The sequence below is a fragment of the Panthera onca genome, chromosome E1, assembly GCF_046562875.1.
Source record: "Panthera onca isolate mPanOnc1 chromosome E1, mPanOnc1 haplotype 2, whole genome shotgun sequence".
Classification (NCBI taxonomy): Eukaryota; Metazoa; Chordata; class Mammalia; order Carnivora; family Felidae; genus Panthera; species Panthera onca.
Window position 1 is genome coordinate 55,744,826 of NC_138352.1, and position 15,109 is coordinate 55,759,934.

At 53.4% G+C, this 15,109-nt stretch overlaps 1 protein-coding gene and 1 long non-coding RNA gene across 2 annotated transcripts in view; one reads left to right on the forward strand and one right to left on the reverse strand.

The window, feature by feature from the left end:
* Positions 1 to 1,219: 1,219 nt before the first annotated feature.
* Positions 1,220 to 15,109, reverse strand: part of LOC132687705 (uncharacterized) — a 30,515-nt gene continuing 16,625 nt past the window's right edge. Inside the window, exon 5 of the long non-coding RNA XR_009614231.3 lies at positions 1,220 to 2,775. This is a non-coding gene — a long non-coding RNA (uncharacterized LOC132687705). The remainder of the gene's footprint in view (positions 2,776 to 15,109) is intronic.
* Positions 3,400 to 5,357, forward strand: LRRC3C (leucine rich repeat containing 3C). Its single transcript, XM_060646171.2, has one exon. It carries the CDS (start codon positions 4,292 to 4,294, stop codon positions 5,111 to 5,113), a length of 822 nt encoding a protein of 273 aa, XP_060502154.1. The 5' UTR covers positions 3,400 to 4,291; the 3' UTR covers positions 5,114 to 5,357.

Consider the following 15,109-nt stretch of genomic DNA (forward strand, 5'->3'; position numbering starts at 1 on the left):
GTGAAGCGAAGTTGAAAAGCACTGAAGCGGGGGTTTATTTTTCTCACAGAGTGAAAGTAGCTGGCGGTTGCTAGTGTTGGTTGAGTGGCTCAGTGATATTCAGGCCTATTTCTCAGTGATGCTCTTGACCTTTCCTTTCTGCTTTGTTGCCTCAGGGTCACAGGATAGCTGTGGTTGATCCTCCCTGTTCAAAGCAGGGAGAAACCGGCAGAGAGAAAGGGAGGGTTTAGTCCACACTCTTTTATAAACAAATCAAAGACTGTCCCAGAAACCCCTTCAGCAGACTTCCCCCTAGATGCCATTGATCAAAACTGCACCACCCCCACCACCCCTGGCCACAAAGGAGGCTGGGAAAATGGGCAAAGGGATTTCTGATAGACCGAGAGGACCAGTCAGGCTCTATCAGGAGGAACTACTCCCAAATCAGCAGGCGTTATCAAGGAAGGAAATAAGGCATGGATATTGAAGGGTGGCAGAATGATGCCACCCCCAAATATGCCACTTTGACTTTAGGATTATTTTGAGCTCAATTCACATAAAAAAACAACAGATGGCAAGAAGGGCATTCTAATCTCCCCCCCTTTTCCCCTGAAAACAGGAGACAAAACTCCCAAGTGAAAGATGCCCTCCTGTATAGGGAGAAAAGGAACATTCAATAGGGAGTCAAAGCTGAGACAATTCTGTACAAACAGAACTTGTTAAAAAATAATTTTTATCTGTCTCTAGCCTCCCCATATATTTTAGTTACTTTTCCACAATTCCCTCTCTTTATTCAACCTAGTAGAGAAGTATTTGCAATTTGCCACCTCTTTGGGTCTTCATTTCCTGTCAAGGGCTCCTGTGTCTCATAATGCTTACATAAATGTGTATGTTTTTCTCCTCTTGATCTGTGTTGGAGTTCAACTCTCAGGCCCAGCTGAAAAGCTCTAAGAGGGAAGAGGGGAAATGTCACCTCCCCTACAATACCGAGTTGACAGACAGCAGATTCTTTCAGTGTTATTTATTCTCTCTCTGGGCTTTAAAGCTCCTCGTACACACGTCAGTTATGACACACATCACATTAATACATTTGGAGGCATGTATCAACAAGCCCATGTTTACTTCCAGACTGGCAGTTCTCAGCTCAGGCTGCACATTAGAAATGCCTGGGGAGCTGCTTTTTTCTTTTTTTTTTTAAGTTTATTTACTTGTTTCGAGAGGGCGATAGGGGCAGAGAGAGAGAGAGAGAGCGAGAATCCCAAGCAGGCTCTGTGCTGTCAGCGCAGCGCCCAACATGGGCCTTGATCCCAGGAACGGTGAGATGATGACCTGAGCTGAAATCAAGAGTGAGATGCTTTGGGGCACCTGGGTGGCTCAGTCAGTTAAACGTCTGACTTCAGCTCAGGTCATGATCTCCTGGTCTGTCAGTGCGAGCCCTGCGTCAGGCCCTGTGCTGACAGCTCAAAGCCTGGAGCCTGCTTCAGATTCTATGTCTCCCTCTCTCTCTACCTCTCTCTCTCTCTCTCTTTCAAAAATAAATAAACATTAAAAATTTTTTAAAAAGAGTTAGATGCTTAACCAACGGAACCACCTAGGCACCCCAGAAATGCCTCGGGAGTTTTTGAGTGCCTAGACCCTAGCCACAGAAATCTGAATTTAATTGGACCTGGCGAAGCCCAAGCACAACTAATTTCTAAGAGACCTCCAAGTGGTTCTGATGTTCAGGCTGGGTTAACCACCGCTGAAGTCCCAGCACCTTAAGAGCAGGGTCTGTGTCCCCTTCCATGAGCACAGTTCTTGGAACATGAGGCACACAGGAAATCCTCACCGAACGGATGAATGAGTGGCAGAGAAGAATTTCTGCCCCAACTTTGTCAACCCCCGGCCTGCAATGTGCACCGTCTTGTGTGCCTCCGCCTCCCTCTCAGTTCCTTCTCCGCCGAGCACTGCGCTTAGCCACCCTCGACTAACCACATGAATGCTCCAGTTGGACTCTCCTATCTACACACACTGCCCGCTTCTCCCGCAGCTGCTGTGCTGGGCACGCCAGGCCTGCTCTTCCTTGGAAGCTTCCCTAGTCTGAGAAGATCTCTCTATCAACAGCCATGCTCAACTCTTGTGCCTTATTTAGCTAAACTCCTGGCCAGTGTGAGAGAAGAACAGTGTGAGGTAGGATTCCACATGTCTGCTGTTCCACATTCAGCCACAATCCCAAAACGGACACCCAAGCGTTCAGTGGCAGAGTGCCTAACAAGCAACTAACAAGCAATCCACAGACAAAATTCTTGCTTCTCCTGCCCAAGTGTAGAAAATGTGTCTTATCTGATTTCTTGGACAAGTGTGAGTCTGAGAAATGCCCCTGCTGACATCACAAGAATGAGTCAGTGGTGAATTATCTCCAGAGATGATATCATCCAATATCGGATTCTGGCCCCCATCACGCTTCTGAAACTGCTTCTTCAAAGGTCACCTCCAGGGCCAGCTTCACGGACATGTGGCCTGTACAATCCCACGGGGCCCCATGCCCCACACTCAGAAGGGCCCTGCAGTTGGTTTTACAATCTGCTGTTGCCATCTTGAAGTTCTCAGTTTTTGAACAAGGGGCCCTATGTTTTCATTTTGCACTGGGCCCTGAAATTGTGTGTCCAGCTCTGGTCATTCATATAGCCTCTTACAAAATCCAGCGAGGTTTTCCTTCTCAGAAGGGTCTCCACAGCATATGACCTTAGTCTCCTTTGTGCAAGTCTCTGTGACACGCTGCTCTCCTGTCCTCTTTTACTGCATTGCGAGAAGGTGCTGTAATGGGATGGCATAGGCTGCAAATGGTGGTTAGGATCAAGAGACCCTGGAGAATGAGCCCTCCCAGACATGAGGGAGACTTAACTTGGGGGCCCAGGGCTCTAGCAAACAGAGACAACTGGAGTCAGCTCCAACCCAACACAGAAAATCATCAGGAAAACTTGTAGTGACCATATGACTTCAGATGCCTTGAAGAACCCCTTCTAACTCTAGAGGGGCCATCTACCAACCGTGCAGAGAACAAACTAAAACAGGGAGGCCTGCCAATCAGGCAAGAGCGTTGGACACTCTGAGAGGAGCCAGGAGATGAGGTCCTCTGGAGACAGACAAGATTTCCAAGGAAAAGACTGAGGGAAGTTTGTTCACTGTGGAAGAAGGTGGCATAGGACACAGTAAGACAGAAAAGGAGAGTGAGGGAGGGACCGAATTGGGGGAGATGGCTGTTGGAGGCAATGGGTGTGAGATGGGGCCCACCCCAATTCTGCCCCCCAGGCCTGCCAAGCAGGGATACTTCTGCTGGGCCAGGCTGTGGGCAAGCAGCAGAGGTTCTGAGAGGCGGAGTCTCAGCCTGGAGGAAGTCTCAGCTGGGAGAGGAGGGACAGAAGACAACAATGTCAAGGCCTTGGGAGGGGAGCCTGAAGCAGAGAAAGGAATTGGGGCCTGGTCTCCCCATGACAGAGTTCATCAGGGTCCAGGATCTGCCCTGTCTTGGCATCGCCTGGCCAGGCCATGGCTCAGGTATCTGACACCTGGGGCCCGGAGTCACATGCCAGGAAACTCAACACTCTTGGGGCCCAGCCCCCAACTTCCAGCAGCTACGAGCAAACAGGGCTTCTAGAGAAGGAAGCGGTTCTCTAGAGCCGGGCAGCAGGGAGACTGCTTCCGGGGAGAGGGAACACAGGAGAAGACTCTCCCACCAACAGGGGTGAGAGGTTGAGAGGAGGAGGGTGGGGGGGAGGAAGAGTAGAGTGGAGAGGACAAAGCTGGGGCAGGCAGGGGGCAGGTGCTCCAGGAAAAGGGGGAGATGGGCACAGAAAGCAGGCGTAGTCACCTAGCCTAGCTGAATGCCCTGACATCCGCTCGCTGATCTGTCTTCCTTGTCTCCTTCACCCTAGTGCCAATCTGGCCCTCAGCTGCCTACGGAGCCCACCTGGCAGCCACCCAGGTAGGTTGGTAGAAAAAGACTTTATTCCAATAAGGGAGATTAGTACACGGGCAGAAGCAAAGCCTTAGGAGCTCCCAGACCCAGAGTGACCAACAGGGCCTTGGACCATGGGACTTCATAGATTAGCCCTCCAGAATCAAGGAGACGCTAGAAAAATCTCAGGCCCAGGGGAATCTTTTACCCAAAGGGCCTGAAAAAGGAGCCCTAAACCCCAAAGAAGAAGCTAAAGTCACCCAGGCCTGACAGAACCCCCAAAGGAAGGCCCCCGCCCACAGAGACCCCACAGGGGACCTCCAGAAGAGAGAGCTGGCAGTGGGGAATGGAATTCTTTTGACTCATTCTTCCTTTATGGGGCTTTTCTTCCCCAGGTCCTACTGCACTCCAGGACTATGCCAATATTTGGCCATGCTCCCACCAGCCAGTCACCTCCTCTCTCTCCTGCTGGTGCTAGGCACAGGTGGCATGGTGCCCAGCCCCTGGGTGCCTCCTCAGGGCTGCTACGTGGCAGAAGAAGCTGGTGAGAGGACATTCCGCTGCAGCCAGGCAGGCCTGAGTGCTGTGCCCACCGGCATCCCCAACGACACCCGCAAGCTCTACCTGGATGCCAACCGGCTGGCATCAGTGCCAGCTGGAGCCTTCCAGCACCTGCCTGTCCTGGAGGAGCTGGATCTGTCCCATAATGCCCTTGTCCACCTCTCAGGGGCTGCTTTCCAGGGCCTGGCAGGCAGTCTGCGCCACCTTGACCTCTCTGCCAACCAGCTGGCCTCAGTGCCTGTGGAGGCCTTCGTGGGCCTGAAGATCCAAGTGAATCTATCCGCCAACCCATGGCGCTGTGACTGTGCCCTCCAGGAGGTGCTCAGGCAGGTGAGGCTGGCACCGGACACTGGAACAGGCATCGTGTGTGGCCCCGGAGCCCGACCAGACCTCGTGGGGCAAGAGTTCCTGCCGCTGGCAGGGGAGGAAGAGCTGTGTGGGACGGGGCGGGGTGGGGCCCAGCGGAGCACTGATGTAGCCCTGCTGGTCACCATGGGGGGCTGGCTGGTGCTCGTGGTGGCTTATCTGGCGCACTACGTGTGGCAGAACCGGGATGAGACTCGACGTCCCCTCAAGCCGGCCCCCGTGCTGCCCGTGCGCTCTGAGGACTCCTCTACCCTCAGCACAGTGGTCTGAGGACCGGGGCCACTCCTCCAGCCCCATGCCCCACACTCCTACCGCCGTGCCCTCTCTTTTCCTCTAACCCTCTGCCTCCTCTACAGCCCCCCATCCCCCAAATTCCTCCCCACTTCCTCCTCTGTCTCCCCTAAACACCTGATCTCTCTCTCTCTCAACCAACACCATCTTTGGCGCCTACTGTGCCTGGTTGTGCTAGACTCAGAGACCCAAAGCTCCCGAGTCCACAGTGGGTGGGGGGGCAACAGAACAGAGGTGGGTGCGGGGAGAACATGGAGGAGGAAGCCTCTGCCTGGCTGTGTGGATGTCTGAACTGACATTTCAAGAATGAAAAGGGCTTTGGGCAGAAGAGGGAGGACCCTAGCGAAAAAGCAGTAAACAAAGTCAAAGAAGATGCAAACAACTTAGAAGGCATGGGCACCAAAAAGACCTACCTGGCGGCTGGAATAGAGGATGCAAAGAGGGGCAAGGGGATGGTGGGCCAAGCTGGAGGGGAAGTCAGAAACTGGGGTGTAGACAGATGGAGAAGGACTGTGTGGGCTCTTGCTCTCTTCTCTCCATCTACGAGAAGCTCCCCCCTTACTTCCTGCCTCTCTCTTGACCCCAGGCTCCTCTCCCTGTGTCTTCTCTTGGGGGCCTCCTGGCTTAGAGTCCTCTGCTTCTTTTCCAGAGACTCTCCATATCTCTTCTCTCTCTTTTATACACTGAGGGACTTTCTGAACCCTTTCCCTTGGGGGAAGAGTGGTCTCCTCTATGTCTGAGCTGAAGATGGGTCACCGGGAGTTGGAGGGGGATAGGGACGAGGAGGTCTCCCACCTCCAGAATATCACTGGACAACTCAATAAAGTCACTTTTATTAAGGCTCCTGATCTCTTCCTTATTGTTCATTTCACTGAATGCACGTGGCCTGACAGTGAGGAGTGGGAAAGTGTTGAGCCCTTTACCACGGCCTCTGCCACCACTTTGGCGGCGTGTGCTCCCGCTGGGTTGGATGCCAACTCCTCTCTCCCCTCCTACCTCCCAGTTCCTGACACCAGAGTCTATCAGCTAGGGATGCCAGGGCCTATGAATTAATGATAATGGAACCAGAATGGAGAATGGGAGGAGGCTAGAGGGAGGACAAACAGGGAGGAGGGAAGGAGGGCAAGGTCCAGGCATCAGTGATCAGCTGGCAGCCTCCAGTCTGTTAGACGGGGCATAGGAAGCAAAGGGAAAGGGAGCTGTTACCCTCCTGGCAATCTCTCATTTCTCTCAGTGGGAATCTGAGCAGGGGGTACAGAGAAACTAGATGTGCTCAAAGTTAATGAAAGAACTCGTGGGGCAGAGGAGACCAAGTTGCCTGAAGAGGGGGGGCCATATGAGATATCCCTATCACCAAATGGGCTTCTCAAGGGACCAAAAGGGTCAACACACCCCCTCCCTTGCCCTCATGTAGCATGATCCACCCATGCAGCCTCCGTGGAGGAAACTGCTGCTTTGGGGAATCTCATTGAAACTCCAACAGAAGCTGAAGATAAGAACCACTGAACCACGGTTCCACCCAGCTTGGGGCAGATTCTGGGACAGATGGAGAGGCTGCTCAAGAAGAAGCAAAGAGGGATGCCTGGGTGGCTCAGCCGGTTAAGTGGCCAACTTTGACTCAGGTCATGATCTTGCAGTCCATGAGTTCGAGCCCTGCGTCAGGCTCTGTGCTGACAGCTCAGAGCCTGGAGCCTGTTTTGGATTCTGTGTGTCTCTCTCTCTGACCCTCCCCTGTTCATGCTCTGTCTCTCTCTGTCTCAAAAATAAATAAATGTAAAAAAAATTTTTTTTAAAGAAGCAAAGAGGAATCCACTACCTCCCCAGTCCCTCTGACCCACCCTGATTTCCCTGTCTTCTTTCCAGCATCCCCAGCCCCTTCTCTTGCCATCTCTGAGGCTCCCTCCACCACTCCAAGGCTGAGGTACCTCATATCATTCAGGAAGTCTCAACTTGACTCATTTCAGAAAAACCTGAGACCCACCCCCCATCCCCTTTTCTCAGGAGATATGGGCCTCCCCACTTCCAGGGATGCTCAGGGACAGGGAAAGAGTGTGGACAGTTTCCGGCTGCAGTTTGACCTCCACCCCAGCCACACCCTGGCCTGGGCCTTGGAATCTTGGCCCAAATCCTATCATACCCTCCATCAGTTTCTCCCTTGCCACAGTCTGTCCCACTCTGCTCACCCACCCGCTCCTGGAATCAGGCTGGGACACATCTCACTGGATCCTGGGAAACAGATTGTGTAGGCCTATGGGAGCGGGAGCCTGGGGGACAGGTGGGGCCCCGAGTCTCTATTATCTGTGTCCATCTCTGGAGCCTCATTTGACTTCCTGTCATCCCAAGCAGCAGAAACGACACCTTTAAGATCTGCAGAGTTGGTTCCCCTGCCCAGACACCTAACCCCATTTCTCAGAGTTGAGCACAGATGGGAAAGGATCCAGGGAGGCAAACTGCCTGGAACCCAGGTGAGGAAGGGTCCTAGAGCCCTGGATAGTGTCATCTTGGTAGTTGTCCCCATGGCCCCTTCTGGCTCAAATTCCTTTCCCTCTTGCGTTCTAGGGCAGGAGAGGGAGAGGGAGGGCAAGTGGAGCAGAAGATGGAGGTGGCAGGGGAGATGCTTCATTGGCTCCTCTCCCTAGGGAGAGACCCCTTTACCTCCGTCAGCTGGGGTCCCTGAATTGGAAATTGGTGGGAGGGGGGCATCAGAAGCTATAGCTTCAGCTCAGCACATTACAGGACGCTGGACAGAGTGGGGCCTCCACAGACTCAGAGATGCTCCCTCCCAGAGCAACAATCACTGAAGCCCTCAGCCCTTCCCTCTGCACTCTGGCCTCTGAGTTGTGCTTGTCCACCAGGCAGGCAGCAAGGGGTAAGATAACTGGTTTCTCCCCCATCCTTATCTCCACCGGGGACCAAAGATCATAGGACCCATGTTCTGAGATGCCAAGTAGGCAGCTGGCCGGTTTCATTTTTGCTGTCTGCTTCTCACACTTCTGGCTGGTACAGACGCACTCCATCAAACCAACCTCTCCTACCGGGACATGCGGGAGCCAGGAACGAAGCTGCCAGGTGCCAAGAGAGCCCAGCCACACGCCCGGTCCAGAAGAACCCGGGAGGTCTGGGGCAGGACCCAGCTTAGCACCCACATGCAGCATCCTGGAGCCAGCAGGCTGTATGTAGGTGTGGGAGAAGAGGAGTACCTCTCTCAGCTCTTCCAAAACCAATTTCTTCCTGCCCTGCAGAGCAGAAGCCTGGGGCGGCCCTGAGGGAGCTCCTGGTCTGAGGGGGAGAGAGAGGAACCTAACTCTCGGGGAACTCCCAGGCTTATGGAAGAACTAGGGTCTTTTCTCTCTGGGGAGCTCTGAAGCTGGGGAGACCAAGACCTACCCCAGACACAGAGACTTGAGCATCTACAAAGCCACGTTATCTACAAAAGGAAGTGAACAGAGAGCAGCCTGAGTACCCAGGAGCCAACGGAGGCAGTTAAGGAGCAATGGGTGGGGCGCAGCCCCCACCCTTCCTGTCTTGGGCTCACATGCAGACATTTTGAGTGCAACACTGAGCTCTCCTACAGAGGGGAGGGCATATCCGCATCAAAACCAGAAGCAACCCAACAGCTTATTCCAAGGGGAGGGCTGTGCCTCCCCCATTAGACCCAGGGGAGTTCCGACTAAACAGTTTTACCTCATCTTGCTGGGTCTTTGTCACCAGCAACCTTGCTGCCTATGAGCAACGGCTCCCCCAAATCAGGAAGGCAGGAAGCAAAGCAGAGCGAGGCCTTGAGCTCCCAAAACAGATGCCAAGACAAGCCCATTCATGCATTTGACAAATGTTTATTCAGTTACTACTACATGCCAGGCACTGCAGATACAAAGATGAGGACGTCAGGGTATCCACATTTGGGGGTCTGACAGGCTAGTGATGGCAGCCCGGGTGATAGTGGCAGGCACAGGGGTCATGTGAGCCCAGCGGGGCATTGAAAGCAAACACTAAGGTTCAAGCCCATCTCTCTTGGACACCACAGCCCTTTGGATGGGTGAAGATGGCTCTGGTGTCTCCAATACTTCGAGTTAGCACATTACGGTACTTCTCAGTTTTTGTCTCTCTCTCCTCATCCCAGGTCTACTGCTACCACACGCCCACACATCTCCAAGTCCCTGGAATCTAGCTTATCTGCTCCCGGTCACAATACTCATTTCTGCACTCCGGGCCATCACTATCTTCCTCTTCTAGAATGCTAAACAAACAAACAAACAAAAAAAAAAAAAAAAAAAACCTTTGCGTCCCATACTCAAATGAATGTCTGAGGTCAGCTCTCAATTCCCATTCACTTCTGGGGTCAGGGACAATTTTATCACGCAGAGTCAGACCATCAAGGAAATTTCTTGCAAGGGATGTGTGGGAACAAGCACAAGAGCATGTATGTCCTCTAGAGCCAAGAAAACACTGCGAAGTGACGTAGGGAAGCAGGTCGAGGAACTAGGCCAGGTGAGAGGGGCTGGCACCCAGGGGCGTGCCCCCATGAGAGCAGCACCAGCTGTCAGAGCTGGCAGTGATCTTCAGAGAGGGGTGGTGAGTTGCCCAAGGTCATACAAGGAGTCAGGGAAGAAATTAACAGGACTAGAACCTCAGGGCCCCTATCCCTCTGGGACTGACACACACACCCTTCTAAGGGGAAGGGACAAGGGAGGGATAGGGAGAAACAAGGTGGATCCAGGGGTGCAAGTGAGGGAGCCGGAGGTGGCTAGGAAGAGGGCCCCGCCCACTCAGAGCCGGCCCCACTCCACCCACCACAAGAGCTGAAGAATCTTTGGGAGCATGACGCAGAACCTGTATGTTCGAGGTGGCCAAGGCTGGGGAGGAGCTGGAGGAAGCCACCCTGGAGAAGGAGGGCAAGGCTGGAGGGGGCATTCCATCCCCCTCCCCACTGCTGTGGGGTTCCAAGCTGGCAATCTCCAAGATGCTTCCCCTGTCCCACCCCCATCCTTGCTCACACTTGCCCCTCTCTTCCCCTCCCACAGCCCTGCATTCTCCCCTGCATCCCTGCCCACCATCAGGGCAACCTACCCTCTTCTCCATACCTGCCTCTCACCTAGTTCCCCTAATAACAGCACCCTCATCTTTTACAACTCCCCTCTTCTCTTTTCTAAAGGTCTGAGGACGTTTCCATCTATTGTCTCACTGGAATCCTGTAAGGCGGGCCACATTGCATCTGCACTCCCCACCCCGGAGTGTTTGGGAAACTACCTCGGAAAAGTCCAGTGGTGCACCCAGGTTTCCGGGTCTCAGCTGGGCTTTCCTTCCCTGCTCCACCCTCCGTCCCGTTCCCATCTTCAGCTGTCCCCCAACCCTTCGTGGGACTGCTCTATCGCAGCCACTCGTGGTGACGGGGTGTGTCCCTCTGCCCTCTGCAGGATCTTCAGTGCCCACTGGAAGCTAGCGTAAGGAGCTGAGCTCCCGGGCACCCAACACCAGACCAGCCCCGATCATCTTCCCCTGGGGAGGGGTACCTGCGGGAGGGCACGGAACGCCAAGGCTCAGAAGGTGGTCTCTCTGCCTGCGGGCGGGGGACCCGCTGAGTGAAGTCACGTGAAGACTGGTGGAGCGGGATAGGGTCCTGGTCACCACTGTCCTGCACCCTCACTCACCTAGGCCTGAGCCGGGAACGCACGGAGTATCTGGCGCTGCGGGCTGAGGTGGAGGAGGAGCGGCTGGCATTGAAACCCAGAACAGCGGCTGCCCAGCTAAGGAGTGGATGCTGCGGGAGTAGGGGGACCCGGGGGCTGGGCTGGGGTGCTGGGGTTGGGAAGGGGCCTGGGCGGGGCAAGCGTAGTGTAGGAGGCCGGGGAGGGGTGACATGGAAGATCTGGAGGAGGCTGGAGTGGTGAGGCCAGACTGTGAGCATAGGGCGCGGACCGGACCCGGGCGGGCATCGTGGGGGGCGGGGGCGGGGCTTAAGATGGTAGGGGCGTGGCTTGGTAGCCTGGGCGGAGCTGAGGGAGCTGGGGCCCTTGTGGGCTGGATGGGGTGACCCGCCTGCCTCTCCAGGGAGATCTCAGCGCACTTGGAGGAAGGCTCCTTTAAGTTGAGGGAGAGACTGGGGCCCTGCCCTGAGGGAGTCTGCTCTCTGTGCAGGGAGAACTCTCCCTCTCCTCAGGAACTTCCCTGTCTTTCCAGCTGTAGGAGTATCTAGCTGATCATTTCCCATACTCTCTGCCTGATGGATGGGGTCCTGGATCTTAGTGACCCAGAGATTCTGGGAGTCCAAGGGGCAGGGGCAGGGTCTCAGTCCTCTGAATGACTGCTGGAGACTTCTAGTCAACTCAACACCATGCTTGCTGGGTACATCCTCTACCTGCTCGGGGCTCTGCTGAGGGGCGGGAGTGGGGTTGGGGGTCCCTCCCTCATGTGACTGACAGGCCTCCTGGCTTAGACCCAGTGGTAACAAGCCAGACCTGCAACGTAGTTTACAGATCTCAGTGAAGAATAAAACCTAGAGGAGTTCTTGCTTAAAATGATTAAGAATTATTATTCAAAAGGTGCTTGGGTGGCTCAGTTGGTTAAGCCTCCAATTCTGATTTCGGCTCAGGTCATGATCTCAGGGTTCGTGAGTTTGAGCCCCCCCAGCAGGCTTGCGCTTACTGCATGGGGCCTGCTTGGGATTCTCTCTCTCCCTCTCTTTCTGCTCCTCCCCTACTTGTGCTCTCTCTCTCTCTCTCTCTCTCAAAATAAATAAATAAACTTTAATTAAAACAAAAAAAAGAGTTATTCTTCAAGATGGCAACAGGAAAGCATTAAACCAAGCTGGGGTCCTGTGTGACTTCATAGGTTGCATGCCCATGCAACCAAGCTACAAGCAGATCAATCAGGGTCCAACCCCTGTCATTCCCTTCTCCCAAGGAAAAGGCAAAAGGTGTAAGCCCACCTAGCCTCCACTCATTTTTCCCCCAAAGAAAGGAGAATACATATTCTTACAGGGATCTTCTCATTCTCTCCTGGAGGGGAGTGAATCTGCTGCCCCAGCCAACACACACACACACACACACACACACACACACACACACACAGTTAGCCCCCAGAGCTGCCTTACAATCTCCTGCCCACCAAGAGAGGGAGAGAAAACATGCTCATGTCTCTCACACCACCTCCTCTCATTTTCCCTCTTCAGCGTTGAGCGAGGACCACCAGCCGCTGCTATGTCTGTGCAGAAAGAAGTCCTTTCCTACAGACAGAGCTGGTGAGGGGCCTGGGGATTGCAGGACAGGTGTGAGGGATGACAACTAGGGTAAAATGGAGTTTGAGCACTAGAAGAGATCCGGAAGTTCATGCAGCTCCACCCCCTCCATCACAGATGACCTCTCTGGCCCAGAGAGAGGAAGGTACTTCTCTGGGGCCACACAACAGGCTCCTAGCAGAGCTGTCTATGGAACTCAGGTCTCCAGACTCTTAATCTGTGCCTAATTCTGCTCAACTCTAGCACTAATGGGCAGAGGGGGTCAAGGGTGGGGTCAGGGGCTAGAACTTAAAATTTTACTGCAGATCACCTCTGAAGCTAGTGGTTCCCCAAATGCAAATCATCCCGTGATGTTTATTCTCTGTTGTGCAGATGGAGAACACTCTGGACCAGAATTTCTTCTAGGGGGTGGTAGGGCTCTTCTGCCCTCACTTCAAACTGCTCAGGGATTTCCTGGCCAAAGCTGAAGGTGACCCAGGCCCTGGTGGGACTCTGCAGCCTTGACATACCAGGGATGGACCCCTCTATACCAGAGACCACAATGCCTTGTCACCACTCTGTGCCCTGTATGCCTCTTGTCTTTCAAGTGCTGAAAGGCCTGAACATCCACTTTCCCCTACCAGGGCTAGGGAAAACAGAGTGGGGCTCTGCACAGACCCAGGGGAGCTGGTGAAATGGACAGGCACTTCAGCTCCAAGTTCTCTTGGAGGCAGACCTTCAAAGGCTCCATCTGGCACCCAGTATCTTTTACAAGGATCTGGGGGCTCTGTCTTATCAGGAGGGGCCTAGCAATCACAGCCAAGGAGGAGAGCTTCTCTTCTGTCAACCATGACATGAACAGGAGCTCCAACACCTACTCCAGGTGCATCTTGAGGGACTCAGGAAGAGCTGGGGCGCTGGGGTGGTCAGCTGACAGAGGAGGCATCCCTGGATTTGGGCTGGGTGCTGGCAGTGGCCTCCTTGCCCAAACCAACCTCATAGAGGGGTTGGCAGTGGAGGGCTGGGGACGGCGAGGGCTGACACCTTGAAGTTTGACACACTTCTGTAGTTCTTCAGTACAACTTTGGGTTGAGGAAGTGTCACAAGACCCTGAACAATGTCTACTCAGCCAGGAGTTTGGAGGTGTCTTGGGCTCCAAAGCTGATTTGGGAATTTGGGAAAAACCCTCAAAGTATTTTAGGGGATAAGAAAGAATTATGGGGGTTTTACTTTGTTCAGAAAGGAGGATTTATGGAAGTATAGCTCCCAGTCTGCAATCTACACCCGAAAACTTCCAACCTCCCATCGGAAATATAAAATACAATGCCTCTGAGGCATGTTCTTCCTGCCCTTCTACCAGAGGGTTACACCTCCATTTCAGCCTGCCTTCCTCCTTAGCCCTTTCACCTCTTTCTACTCAGAGAAGATCTGGCAGTATGTCTGTGCCAGCTTCTTCCCATTCTTGCCAGGATCAGTACCTTCCACCCTTCTGAACTCCACCAGCCTACCTCATCTCTGTCCTCTTTGCCCTCTTCTTGAGAAAATCAACAATAATAAAAGAAAAATGGGTAAGGAAATAACAACCTGTCCCAATGTCTGTGTCTGCAATGCACTCTATGGGTCAGAGAGGCATTCAGGTTCCCAGAGAACAGGTGGCTTCCTCCCCTAGGCCAGCTCCCTTCCCTCATCCCCATCTCCTAGCAACTACATGCAAATTGCAAGCTTGGTGCCTACAGTTAAGGGTGATTATCGCCATTACCTCTGTTGAGTGACCACCAGAGGGAGATAGAGAGCAAACCCTGCCGCCTAAAACAGCACCAAGCACCACCCAGCCTCCTGTTTTCAGTAAGTCATTTTAAATTCACCTAAAGAGTTCTTACAAATTAGTCTAAATTAAATCTCTTCCAGCACAATTTAAATTATATCCCAGATTCCTCTGATTGTAAACCAGGACTCTGAGGAAAAGGAGCCTCTGGAAGAGGCCTGATCCCTAAGACTATGAGGCAGGGGGACTGGGAAAATAACAAAAATTACAAAGCATCCAGATGGAGGGGGTGGGGGTGCAGGTGAGGGGGGCGGGGTGAGGAGCAGCACAGGAACAAGCCTGACATGGTTATTTTTATTCTCAAAGCACAAGATCTTTAACCTGGCTGACCCCACAAGCCCTTATTTCTTCTCTTTGCCTTGAACCCTCAAAGCCACCCTTTCTGAACGCCATTAGGCAGTTTGGGGGATGGTTCAATGAGACAGAGGTGGAATGGAGTGGCATGAGGAGAACAAGGGCAAGTCTGGTAGAGTCCAGAATGAATGAAGGAGGGCAAGAGAAATGAAAGGAGCAAGACTTCCAGGTCAGAGGAGAGAAAGCTGGCCAAATGGGCTTTTGAGGTCCTCAGAGAGAGCAGATACACATGTGGCTTCTTGAAATCACTGCCCTCCAGATCTTTGGAGGATGGCCTGGACTGGAAACCTTGGCCTGAAGCCAGTGGAAAGAGGGTAGACACCAACAAGAAACTCCCAAGTCTCACTGAGGCAATGGTGGGCCAGTGAGAAGATGGGGAGGGGGCCATCTAAAGGATGAGAGGGGTGGGTGACTGGGTGGCTCAATCAGTTAAGCCTACGACTCTTGACTTTGGCTTAGGTCATGATCTCATGGTTTGTGAGTTCAAGCCCCCAGACTGGGCTCTGCGCTAACAGCACGGAGCCTGCTTGGGATCCTGTTTCCCTCCCTCCCTGCCCCTCTGGGAAAATAACAAAAATTACAA

Coding starts and splice junctions, on each gene's coding strand:
- LRRC3C (XM_060646171.2), top strand. CDS start 4,292: ATGGGGCTTTTCTTCCCCAGGTCCTACTGCACTCCAGGACTATGCCAA.